The 13,099-nt window shown below is 32.6% G+C and overlaps 1 protein-coding gene and 1 non-coding gene across 12 annotated transcripts in view; both read left to right on the top strand.

Moving 5' to 3' along the window:
• Nucleotides 1-13,099, top strand: part of LOC110818244 (uncharacterized) — a 43,407-nt gene that overhangs the window by 11,966 nt on the left and 18,342 nt on the right. For 5 of the 11 annotated variants that reach the window (XR_015814206.1, XR_015814205.1, XR_015814208.1 and 2 more), the window contains 12 exons: nt 19-331; nt 604-1,119; nt 1,541-1,582; nt 1,726-1,951; nt 2,550-2,607; nt 3,205-3,257; nt 4,652-5,499; nt 6,204-6,282; nt 7,681-7,773; nt 9,109-9,295; nt 11,304-11,400; nt 11,524-11,887. Coding sequence is in view for 5 of the 11 variants with exons in the window: in XM_088210336.1 (XP_088066462.1) it covers nt 12,810-12,931 (122 nt within the window). In the remaining 6 variants the exon portion in view is untranslated. Of the gene's footprint in view, nt 1-18; nt 332-603; nt 1,120-1,540; nt 1,583-1,725; nt 1,952-2,549; nt 2,608-3,204; nt 3,258-4,651; nt 5,500-6,203; nt 6,283-7,680; nt 7,774-9,108; nt 9,296-11,303; nt 11,401-11,523; nt 12,163-12,576; nt 12,932-13,099 lie in introns of those variants that run through there. The other 6 variants (XM_088210336.1, XM_088210332.1, XM_088210333.1 and 3 more) reach the window with 4 other exon arrangements.
• LOC148270537 (small nucleolar RNA snoR77) lies at nt 3,256-3,378 on the top strand. The gene has a single exon (XR_015816108.1). It is a non-coding gene; the product is annotated as a small nucleolar RNA snoR77 (small nucleolar RNA).

Genomic DNA, 13,099 nt, shown 5'->3' with positions numbered 1-13,099 from the left:
TTTTGCTTTTGCATGCAGATTTTCAAGTACGGGAATGCAGGAAACTCCAAGAACAAAAATAGATAAGCATAAAAGAAAAATAGGGGTTGGAGTTTGCTTCTTTTGCTAGTAAATCATGGTACCAATAGAAAAGGCAGCTGTCAATGCTAAAATGTGTAATCTTGCCACTATTATTCATCACAAATTCTATTCGCATGTCTAGAAAATTTTTTTGGTCAGATCGATGCACATTTCTAATAAACATGTCCTGGATTTTGTTATGTTTTCCTTTTTCTTAAGCTTTGTTGCAGCTGTCATGGCAATTATTCGAGACCATTAACTAGTAATTCAGGTAACTTCATTGCAACGGCGTGGCAATTGAGGTGTTTGGTTCATATATTAAATTATATTTTTTGTTATTAAAGCTGGTCTAATATGACTAAAACACATCTTGAAATTTTTTATTTAAAATTTATGAGAATTTAAAAATTATTTTAGAAAATATTATATATTAATTTTCAGTTTTATTTGTTAATAAAAAAAATAACAGTAATATAATTATATTATATATATTTGATGGCTTTTTTTAATCCTATTTATAACTTCTTCTTTTTTACTATAAAGGGGATTGTTTAAAAGAGTGAAGCTCGGAAAATGCAGCCGACCCCCCATCTCTTATCCTTATTATATAACAGAAGCTACGTACTCATGAATCATAAAATCTTATATTGAGAAAGCGAGAATTTTCTCGACAGAGGCTGTTGCCTTCGTCGCCTAATTCTAGGTACGTAAATTTTGTCAATCGAAGCGGAAGCCTGCTATGCTGTTAATGCTGCTATCTATTCTCTTTTGTATGGTTGTTGTTTTGTTTTGATTCCTGTCATATGTTTTTTAGATCAAGACCACTGTATGTGAATTTTTTTTTTTTTTTTTCTTTGTCGGAGTTCTCATCATTTTGTTTTTTCTTTTTGTATTATTGAGATGAAATTGTTAGTTTGAATCCTGATAGCTCAAGAGTGCTGTTTAGTTTTTTGCGCACCGGCAGGCTTGTCACTTCTTCTGTTGAAGTTGGCATAATGGCTGATCTAATGTGGTAGGCTATGTGGTTTTACACAAGTTAACATGCAGCACCTGTAGAAGGTAATCTCTTCACTGGAAATGTTGAGAACTTAGTTAATCCATTTGTTGATTTGCATGACTTTGTTCAATGAGTTTAGTCAAAGATGCAAATGGAAGGTTCTTAGATGATTTTTTTTTATTTAGTTGTTGTGGTACATTAGGTAATGACTGTATAGATTTATGTTAGATACATTTCTTCGACTATAGTGAAACAGAGAAAACGAACGACCATTATTAGTAACTGCTTGGAATTCAGTTGCTGATCTAATTAATGTTAGCTATTTACTGAGAGGATTTTTTTTGTTTTTGTAATCAAAGAGAAACTTACTTCATTTATTGTGACCCATTTCTTGCTGTCACATTCAATTATATTCTTTTAGCATTTTTGAAATTTTCGAATTTGCGTTGGTTTTCTTCTTCTTTTTTCTTGTATTTGTTATAGGGGCGGAGGGGGACAGAAGAGGGTTTTATCTCTGCTATGCTGGTAAGATTTTTCTTCATTCTGTTATTTTTTTTACTCGAGGCTTCTGAAAATTAAAACCACAAAAAAAAATTAAGAAAAGAAAAAAAAAAAAAAAAACCGAACAAAGAAAAGGGCAATTAAATTGCCAGGAAACAATTTTTCAGGTACCTGGGGTGTGGAAGGAGGGAGCCCAGGGGAATAAATTTGCTGGGATATACACACGTCATGCAGAAAATCAGCACTTTGTTTGGGTGCAGCAGTGATGGACCTGGGTGCTCTACGCAAGCCCACCAGCACACTCACCAGTGAGCGCGTACATAATGCATTGTGCCCCCGTGCATTTGCCCCGTCGCTGTTTCAAGCCATTATGCCTCAGATGACATCAAAAAAGTAATTTCAACCTCATCTGATATTTTTGTTATGTAGGACAAATAATGTTGATTTGTTTAATCAGGGATTTAGAAATAAAATGAGACATCGCACCTAGAGTTTTTTAAACATCATATTTAAGACGTTTTAAGAATCACACTTAAGTGTTCGATTGTATTATTTTCTTTAAATATCTTTTTCTAACTAGAGATAGATTAAAAAATAATAAATTAATAAAATTAAAAATATTAATCTTAATAAAAATGAGAAATTAACACTAATAATGTTAGAAATCCTAATAAGAATAAAAATCTCAAGTTACTAAAATTAAAATAATATTCTTAAATAATAATTAATTATAATTTTTAATTTTTTAAATTACGTTTTTTACTCTTCACGCTTGGTGAATTTTTAATTAAAGCATATGCCCTTTATAATTTTATTCACATGCGCTGATGTTGGAATCAGGTTTCAGGCGTTCTTCATGTCAAGTCTGATTTGTTAATATTATGTAATCATTGTATCCGCGTTGGTGGAAGTTATATTACTCTGCCCAGTTTTAGTTTTTATCATTTTGATAATTTTGTTCACATGTGCTGATGTTAAAGTTACGTTTCAGGATTCCTGTGACCTGTCATATGAATGATAAAGGGCATATGCTTGAAGCAGCACAAAATGTAAGCAGCTTGAATGACATGCATGGTAACAGAGTAATTTTTCACTATAAAATGTTCCAAATAACCATATATTCTTCAGTGAAGTTGCATCCTTACTGAACAACTTACAATAAATCCCGCAGAATGTTGGAAGCCTCACCCATAACGAACTAATAACGAAAGCACTAGCAGGCTAGTCAGTTCGGGCATAAACCTAAATTTGAGTTCCTCTCCTCGCATTATCTCTTATCAAAAGATTAAACATGTAGTTTCAGGTTCCTAAGATACTTGCAATTATGGAAGTAGAAACCATGTTGGTAAACCTATGATGTGTCCTTAACTTTTGATTCTAAGGACCTGTTTTACCAGGAAGGAACTAAACATTTCTTCTTTTTTTATGGGTTCTAGATGTTTGCTATTGATTTACCAGATCAACACTACATAGCATAATTTATGATATCTGAACTTTATTCTGCATTGATCTATTGCTTATGAGGTATTCGTGTCTGAAATATATATGTTAAAGCAATTACATGTCTAGAAAATTTCTTTGGTCAGATTGATGCACATTTCCACTAAACATGTCCTGGATTTTGTTCTGGTTTCCTTTTTCTCAAGCTTTGTTGCAGCTGCCATGGCAATTACGCAAGACCATTCAACTAGTAATTCAGGTAACCCCGTTGCAACAGTTGTGGTAATTGAGGTGTTTGCCTCATATATTAAATTATGTTTTCTGCTCTTCACACATGCTGAGATATGAATTTAAGCTGGTCTAATAAGGCTAAGCGCATCTTGAAACTATTAAGCCTTATCTTCACTGAAATCTAGTGGAGACTTTTCATCAAAACTAATTTTACCAAACTAATAGAATTCTCGTCCTAGTTGACATTATTTTGGATTTTTTTTCCCTTTTTTCTTTCCTGATTTCTTATTTTCATCTGTTGTCCTTCGTTGCATGTTAATCATATGTTCTTTCCCTTCTGCACCTCCCCTATTCAGCCTGATCCAATCATCCTGTCACCATAAAGATTTAAGATAAACCAAATGTGAGCAAAAACATCTTTACCTTTTCTTTTATTTTTAAAAATTTTTCTTCCTAAAAAGTTACAAGGATTATTGAACTAAACAGATTATTGGTCAAACTTTTACATATTTCTTCTTAGTTGGTAGGTTTTTCTTTTTTTTTTTTGAAAAAAAATGTTACATATAGTTTTTTTACTGATTGATGATCAATCAATATTGCCTCTTTAATGGTTGAAATTTGCAGTGGGTTACATATTTATCTTTTTGTTCATGTTCTTTCCTAATTCGTTAATTTCTTTGAAAATATATAATGACTGCATATTTTTAGGATGTATTACTCTATATTTATGTGATTTATTAATTCGTATTTTTATAATTTTTTACTATTTATTTTTAGGAGTGTTTGTTGATTGTATAGTAATTCGAAAGTATGTATTTTATTACAAAAGAAAAATAATATTAACAGAAAATAAATAAGAATTAATTAAAAATGTTATGCAAATTTAAATTTTAAATCAATGTAAAAATATTTGTTTTATAGGTTTATTATTTTATTTTATGTATATAAGATAACAATATTAGCTAAAATAATATATTTTATTATAAAAATAGAATAATATTGTCAGAGAACAAGTATTATTAAATAAGAAAATATTAATTAATTTATCGTATATAGAATTATAAATATATTTTAATTTATATAATAAAATTTTTAAGATAAATATTGATATTTAATAAGTATTGTAATATTTAAAACATTTTTAAAAAATTTGTAGGTAAATTAAAATTAAATTTTATTTTCAAATTTAAAATGTTTAAATAGGAAATTTTTATAAAAATTAAAATATGGTATTTATTTTTAATAAAATATTAATACATTAATATTATTTTTATATTTAAAATTTTTAAGAATTTAAAAATTATTTTATATGTATTAATTTTAAGGTTAGTTAATAAAATAAAATAATAAGAATAATATAAATAGTTTATATCATATATATTGTACGAGACAGTTTTTATTTTTTTTTTACGCTGTTTACAGTTTTTTTTTTAACGCTAAAAAAGACTTTAAAAGAGCTGGTTTACAAAATCCGACCGAGCTCATCCTCAAACCCGTTTCTGCATATGATACTCAGAGGCGGTGGACTAATGAACCCTAAAACTTCAAATTGAGAAAGTTGTTCAATCCCAGGTACATGAATTTTGTCAACTGAAGCGGATGACCGCTATGCTTTTAACGCTGCTGCTATATATTTTCCTTCGTGTTATTGCTGTTTTGTTTTGATTTCTGTCATATATTTTCTTGATCAAGACCCCACAGTATTTGAGTATTTTTTTTTCTTTCCCCTTATTGGAGTTTTTATTATTTTGTTTTTTTGTTTTTTTTTGTATTACAGATATGAAATTGTTAGTTTAAATTATGATGTTATATGATATATTTTATTATAAAAATATTATTATTATTGAGTGAAAATAAATTAAAATGAAATAATTATTAAAAATAAATGCTATAAAAATTTTAAAATTGAATATTAATAAATAAGAAAATATTAGTTTTTATTAGTTAATTATCTTATTTTATGTGTATAAATAATTATTTTTTTTTTAACCTTTGATGGTTATCATATTTTCGTATTCGTGATTAACTTTATCAAATCTCTTTGCTCTTCTCCCATTCTTTCTCTTTCTCGACCTTCTTTACTGATACATGTTGAGGGTACTTTTGCTGAAAATTTCAAGTTTTCTAACTTCTCTCCTCCTCCTCTTCCTCTTTTCTCTCCTCTAAGATTTATTTTTTCATCTCCTCTTTCGTTAATCTTTTCTTATTAGTTATTTTAACAGGCAATTTCCAATGGAAGTCAAGACTGGGAAGAACAAAATATTTTGACGGTATCTGTTTATGCCTTATTCTTCATCACCGAGTTGTTTTGAATTTTTAATGCAACCTTATTAACTAATATTGTAGGTTTTTTTTGCAAATTTATTATTGAAAGTAGTTGCTACAAATGTTTTAATAGTTGGCATTGAGCCAATATTAATAAAAGAATCAAGATACTTACCCTCAGAATCAGTCAAGAAGCTTCTCAACGAGAACTATACCTGCTTTGAGCTTATCTTACTAGTAACTTTTTTAAACTCAAATGTACGTGAGTACTCGTGCATAACCATCTTAACCAAGTCGATCTTATATTCTTTTTGTATTGTATGTATAAATTTGAAGTTTTCAATGTTACAAAACAGTATTCTTCGCAAATTCTATACGCTAAAGATGATTGTGAAATGGTAAAATTAGTTTATAGGTTAGTGGATGATGAATTCTGTCAAACGGATTGCTTGAAGGAGTCTCATACTTTTCTCATTTTATTTGTGATGTGTTATTATGTAATTCTTTTATTTTAGTTACAGATAAATATTTTCTCAAGAGGTTTACCGTTTTATGATGTTGTTTTTGCAAGAGTTTTCTGCAAAAGTTCAAGAAGAAATTATGATGAAATGTATTTTTTTTTAATTGTTTTAGCTTAAAGTTGATGTTTAATATCTACTTAATACTGTTAAAAAATTGTATTTTTGCATATATACTCTTTTCTTAATAGACGTAGGTGATGAATTTGATATCTCAATGGTGACAAAAACCAAGATGATCAAAGGGGTTTGATTAAGATCTAATTGAAGGTATGTGTGTCTTTTATATGAAATTGTTTTTTTCTTTTCATCTTTCTCTCAAGTTTTTTTCGGTCCTAATAGGTGCTATTAGGCTGTAAATAATCTCTATAAATGTGAATATTATAAATAGATAAATAATATTTTTTAAAATATTTTGATAACAACTTTTGATATAATTAGATAATAACTATTTTTTCTCAAGTTATGATTAAAAAATTTATATTAATGTTAAGATTTCTCATACATAAGTTTTTCTTATAAAACTTTAAATTCTCTATGAATTTTTACTTTAGTTTTGATAATATTTATTTTTGCACAACTCTAAATAAATTACAAGAATAAAAATTATCAAGAAAGAAAAGTTTATTAATAATAGCAATAGATATAGGCGTTAGTATATTCATGAAAATAGTTTATATGTTTCTTGGATCTAGTCTGATTTGTTAAAATTTTTCATCCTCCTTATATAATCTATCATGTCCGCATTGGTATAAATTATATTACTCTACCCGATTTTAGATTTTTCATTTGATAATTTTGTTCACATGCGCTGATGTTGGAATCAGGTTTCAGGTGTTCTGCATGCCAAGTCTGATTTGTTAATATTTTCTATCTCATTATTTAATCATCATATCCGCGTTGGTAGAAGTTATGTTACTCTGCCCAATTTTAGTTTGTATCATTTTGATAATTTTAACTCGGTTTGGCCCAGATCATTTTGGTTGTTCATTCTTCGATGTTGCTTTAGATGTACAAACTCTAGTTTTCTGTTTATTTTACAAGAAACTCATGGAAAAACAATTGCCCATATTGTGCTATGTTATATTCTTCTCATGATGGTGGCAGCCTGCAGATGTTCTGCAGTGGTCTTTCTGAAGAACAGGGCATTTAATTTATTAAAGTATCATTAGTTATGTCATAAGGTAGAAATTGTACTTCTCGCTTGTTTGATCTGAAAAGGATGTGAATCATACCATTTTATGTTTTAGGAAATGTGCAGAAATTGAAAAGTTGTAACTTGTGACCACTTGGTTTTCTACTTTGTTTCTCTGCTGTTATAAAGTTGCAAATGGTCTTGAAGCACACTTGAGATACTCATAGCTACATCTTCTTAAAGCCCATATTTGGTTGTCTAGATGTTTTTCCCCCAGGTAGTATTGAGAAGATGATGGGCACAATTCTCTAGCTCTGATGCTATTTATTCAGTTTAGTATGTGTATTGTGTTGATTTGGTTTGCCAATTTTTTCTCTTTCCTGGACGGCACTGTCATTAGGTAACTTATTATATTTTTTCTTTGTTCCCTTGACCTTAATCTACATGCTTGATTAATGGCTGCACCATTTTGTTCAAGTTATTGTGAAAAATATTAAAATTATGCCTTGTTAATTTAATTGCATGTTTCCCAGGATATTCCTTCCTTAGCTGCTGATGCTGCAAAAAAGTATCCCGGTGTATCATACATCATAACGGCTCCTCTTGGCTTGCACAAGCTCCTTGTGGTATGAGATTTTTCTTATTTTTCTCTCATGGTATTTACATTAATCCTGCAAGACTTTTGGAGTCATCACTCTACTTTCAACTTGTGCTTAGCTTTATTTTTAGCTCTCCTTACCTGATTGATATGTAGATTATTCACGAGTACATGGGATATGACAATACTATTCAGTTAATGCTATTAAATCAAATTTTACCCCATATATATATATATTATATATATAGGCACTAAAATTCATGCCCAGTTAACAGCATTCTTAACAAATGTACAAAAGTTTCCGATTGACTGCATTCTTAATTTAATTAAAACTAAAATGAAAACTTTCATCCTTATTATTATTTATTTTTACCAGCTTCCAAAAATATATCACTCTTTTGCAGTGTTGTTCGCTGGTTTGATCAAATAGTTGTGATCAAAATTTTTAGTCTAGTTATAACTACTTTTAATTGAGAATGCAATCAGTTAGGAACTTATAAACTTTCTTATTAGGAGTGCATATTCCAATTTCAAGAACACCATCAAGTAGTATTTCTAGGTAATCAGACCTGTGATTTTATGAGATAGACCTTGTCCTACTCGCACGTTGGACTATGGCTTATTTTATCTTTTAAGAGCTCGAGAGATCAGAATGTGTCTGATACCCATATGGCTCATTAAGCAACAGAAGTTTCTGATTCTCAAGGGATAGAATTTGTGATGCCCTCTATTTCCCATTAGTAGTGTGCTAGGATAGGCTAAAACGAGATCAAGAAACAGAAGCAGCCAATATTTTTTGAGTAACACGGCATTGAGCGACGCTACTCTGGCCATGCTAATTAGTTTTATGTTTTGCATTGATCATGTCCATTTGTAAATAATTTCTCCATTTTCTCACTCTCTACAGTTTTAGGTTGCAAGGTTAGTAATGTGATAATTAGTTTCCTCATTCTTTATGGGTTTTGAACTGGTTTTTGAAAGTTTGCGTTTAACAGTTCTGTGTAATTAGAGCAATTATTTGTTTTAATTATGTTTAATGGGATGATCAATATTGTTGCAAGCAGATCAGATTCTCTTATTGTATTATCGTTTCGATATTAGTTAATTTGCTGAGTGACATTCATGGGACTTCTGTCAATAAAACTTGATCATTTTTCTCATCCTGGAAGTATTATAATTTTCGTTCAATTAGCATATAGTTTGCTTGCTGGAGAGGTATGCAATATTTATCTTTTGTGAGAAAGGTTGTCGTTCTTTATTTTGAAGCCACATCAGGAAAGTAGATTTGATTTTGTTCGTCGGTAAAATTGCCTTAATTTATTTTCTTGCAAGTGAGAGGAAATTGATTTGAAAAATGATGCAGAGGAGGAGTTCGTGGTTTGTGGGAAGGCCTGTTGTTGGAGACTGGAACTGTCCTTTTTGCTGAGGTTCTTGGCAGAACCCTAACCGGTGAAACTGTACAGATGCATGGTGGAGCAGACAACTTGTCTGTGTGGATTTGCCAGAGAAGGAATAGAAATTGAAAGGAAATTTGGTGGTGCAAAAAATCTGTAAGTATTATTTCTAAGGATTAAGAGAATAAATAATTTAAAATTAGATAACAGTTTAAAGAATTTTAATAGAACATATAAATTTTTTTTAATAATACGCGTATTATTTAATAAATTTTTTAGAAAAAAGAATTATTAAAAATTGTATTGTAATTAAGGGTGTTTGTTTTGTTGTGGTTTTTTATTATAATATTTGTATTTAAAAAAAATATTTTTGTAGTTGGGTGAGTAAAATATAAAATGTTTTTGATAATAGTTAAATTGAAAATTTATTTTTTTATAAATTTAAAATAAAAAATTACAAAAGTTACATGAATTTTTATTAAGAATAAATGTTATTATTATTGTATAAATAATAACATATTTTCACAATTATTTATAAAATTATTTTTAATGGAAAACTCAGTAAGGCAGTAAAAAAAATATTTATCTTTTTAATTTTCTCTCTCTGCCGCTCCTCATCTTCGGTCTCTGGGTTTCCTTTTTTCTGCCCCTGAGGTTCCGCGTGTTTATAAAGCACAGAGGTTGCGTCACGGAGACGCACCTCAGCTCCTCTATAAAAGGGCTGAGACTCTCTTTCCTCCTTACGCATCTGCTGTCTCCTGATCCGGTAAGGTTTTCTTCTGATTGCCCATTAGATCTGGTCCCGCTCCGATCTTCTAGAGATTGGAGGCGGTCTTCATTCTCTCTGAACGGAAGAGTGCATAAAATAGGGCTCTTCTGCTTCCGAGTCTTCTCTCTTGTGGCGATTTAGAGGTTGCGTCACGGAGACGCAGCTCAGCTCCTCTATAAAAGCGCTGAGACTCTCTTCCCTCCTTCCGCCTCTGCCGTCTCCTGATCCGGTAAGGTTTTGTTTTCGATTGCCCATTAGATCTGGTCCCGCTCCGATCTTCTAGAGATTGGAGGCGGTCTTCATTCTCTCTGAACAGAAGAGTGCAGAAAATAGGGCTCTTCTACTTCTGAGTCTTCTCTTTCGCGGCGATTTAGAGGTTGCGTCGCGGAGAGGCAGCTCAGCTCCTCTATAAAAGCGCTGAGACTCTCTTTCCTCCTTCCGCCTCTTCTGTCTCCTGATCCGGTAAGGTTTTCTTTCGATTGCCCATTAGATCTGGTCCCGCTCCGATCTTCTAGAGATTGGAGGCGGTCTTCGTTCTCTCTGAAGGGAAGAGTGCAGAAAATGGGGCTCTTCTACTTCCGAGTCCTCTCTCTTGCGGCGATTTAGAGGTTGCGTCACGGAGACGCAGCTCAGCTCCTCTATAAAAGCGCTGAGACTCTCTTTCCTCCTTCCGCCTCTGCCGTATCCTGATCCGGTAAGGTTTTCTTTTTGATTGCCCATCGGATCTGGTCCCGCTCCGATCTTCTAGAGATTGAGGCGGTCTTCATTCTCTCTGAACGGAAGAGTGCAGAAAAAGGGGCTCTTCTACTTCTGAGTCTTCTCTCTTGTGGCGATTTAAAGGTTGCGTCACGGAGACGCACCTCAGCTCCTCTATAAAAGCGCTGAGACTCTCTTTCCTCCTTCCGCCTCTGCCGTCTCCTGATCCGGCCGAAAATGCTAAATTACCCTCATCCTGCTGTATAATTGTCTCAGGATTGCTCTGTTGGGCTCTTATAAAGCAATGGATCCAAATGTTGCACGAGCTGTTGAGTAATTTCCAACTGGTTTTGGTGATTTGCTTTTATTAGTTGAGATAAAAAAATAAAACGAATTATTAATTATTAATTTGGTTTCGGCATTTATAAAAAAAAAAAGTTTGTATTTGAAAAATATTTTTGTAGTTAGACGAGCAAAGAAGAAAAATGTTTTTGATAATAGTTAAATTCAAAATTTAAAATAAAAAATCACACTCAATACATCTTGGTGCTGGATTCAAATATTTTCTTTCGAAAAAAGAAACTTACGTACGGTGCCTGTGCGCATTTACAAAATTTTTACGAGTCTGCTAGATTCAAATAATGTATCGTTCTTGTTTCTCTCACGCTTTTTGGTTGTATTTGAGCAATAATTTGTCAGAGGCAGCAAGCCAGATCTGGAAATATGGCAAGTTTTTAGAAATTGGTGCTGCGCGTTTAATCATCTTTAACCAACAAGATCTTATGCTGGTTTTCAGGTAATTCTCTTTTGTTTCGCTCCCTTTCAATCTTCTTTAAGATCTCAGAATGGAAGTCCCCAGCTTCCTATCTCTTAGTCTCCTCTTAAACCTGAAGGTCATTATTTTTGGCCCGTCCAACAGTTCTGTTGCAGTCAAGAGAAAGGTTTCCAGGATATGCTTGAGATGCTTGCCTCGTACAAGGAGGGGGTGTGTACCATGTGGGAACCGTGTTCCCATAATCTTGATTCTGTCCGGTTCCATCCAAAGTGCATAAAGAAACCTAGTTCCCACGCTGGAAACTGATAACAGTGCTCGGTATTTTATGTTTATTACCAGTTATTGTTAATTTATTGCGCGACTTTCATGGGAGTTGTATCAATATGTCTTGATCCCTTTTCTTGTTCTTTGATTTACCGGGACCATATTCTGAAAATATTGTAATCGTCGCTCGGTAAGGGTATGGATTGCTGGTTCAAGAGGTTTGCAATATCTATTTACACTCGTATCACTTGGTGCTGGATTCAAATGTTTTTCTTCTGTATTAAAAAGTTACGTATGTGTATTAATATTGGTACCGAGGGGGCACTGCGCACTTACAAAATTTTTACAAGTCCGCTGGATTAAAATAATGTGACGTGCTTTGTTCCTCTCGGCGCTTTTTGCTTGTATTTGAGCAATCATTTGTTAGAGGCAGCCAGGCCAGATCTGAAAATATGGCAAGTTTTTAGAAATTGATGCTGCGCCTTTTAGTTGCCAACACGTTCTTATGTTGGTTTTCAGGTAATTCTCTTTTGTTTCACTCCCTTTTATTCGTCTTTAAGATCTCGGAATGGAAGTCCTCAGCTTCCTTGTCCCCCGCATCTTTGAGTCTCATCTTAAAGCTGAAGGTCATTATTTTTGGCCTGTCCAGCAGTTTTGTTGTGGTTGAGAGAAAGGTTTAAAGGATGCATGAGATGCTTGCCTCGTACAAGGGTGTCTATTATGTGGGAACCGTGTTCCCAAAATCTTGATTCCGTCTGGTCCATAGTCCCTGCAAAGTCATTCCATCCAAAGTGCATAAAGAAACATAGTTCCCACGTTGGAAACTAATAGTGTTGTTCCTTTCGACTTTTGTTACCAGTTTATTTTTTGTTTGATGTTCGCGGGAGTTGTATCAGTATGTCTTGATCCCTTTTCTTGTTTTTTGATTTACAGGGACCATATTCTGACAATATTATAACTCTCGCTCGGTAAGGGTGTGGATTGCTGGTTCGAGAGGTACGCGACATCTCTATTTACACTCGTATCACTTGGTGCTGGATTCAAATATTTCTCTTTGGAAGTAAAAGTTACGTATTTTTTTAATGTTGGTACCAAAGGGGTACTGCTGCGCATTACAAAAATTTCTACAAGTCTGCTAGATTCAAATAATATTTCTCTCACGCTTTATGTGGTTGTATTTGAGCAATAATTTGTCAGAGGCGGCAGGCCAGATCGGGAAATATGGCAACTTTTTAGAAATTGATGCTGCGCGTTTGCTTTACCAACAAGTTCTTATGTTGGTTTTCAGGTAATTCTCTTCCGCTCCGCTCCCTTTTAATCGTCTTTAATATCTCAGAATGGAAGTCCTCAGCTTCCTTGCCCCCCGGGCCCCACTTCTTTTAGTCTTCTCTTAAAGCTGGAGGTCATTATTTTTGACATTTGTTGTAGTCAAGAGAAAGGTTTCTAGGATGCATGA

This window comes from Carica papaya, chromosome 1, assembly GCF_054855325.1.
Source record: "Carica papaya isolate Zhongbai chromosome 1, ASM5485532v1, whole genome shotgun sequence".
Classification (NCBI taxonomy): domain Eukaryota; kingdom Viridiplantae; phylum Streptophyta; class Magnoliopsida; order Brassicales; family Caricaceae; genus Carica; species Carica papaya.
Note: the sequence above shows the minus strand (reverse complement) of the source record. Positions and strands in the feature narration are given on the sequence as shown.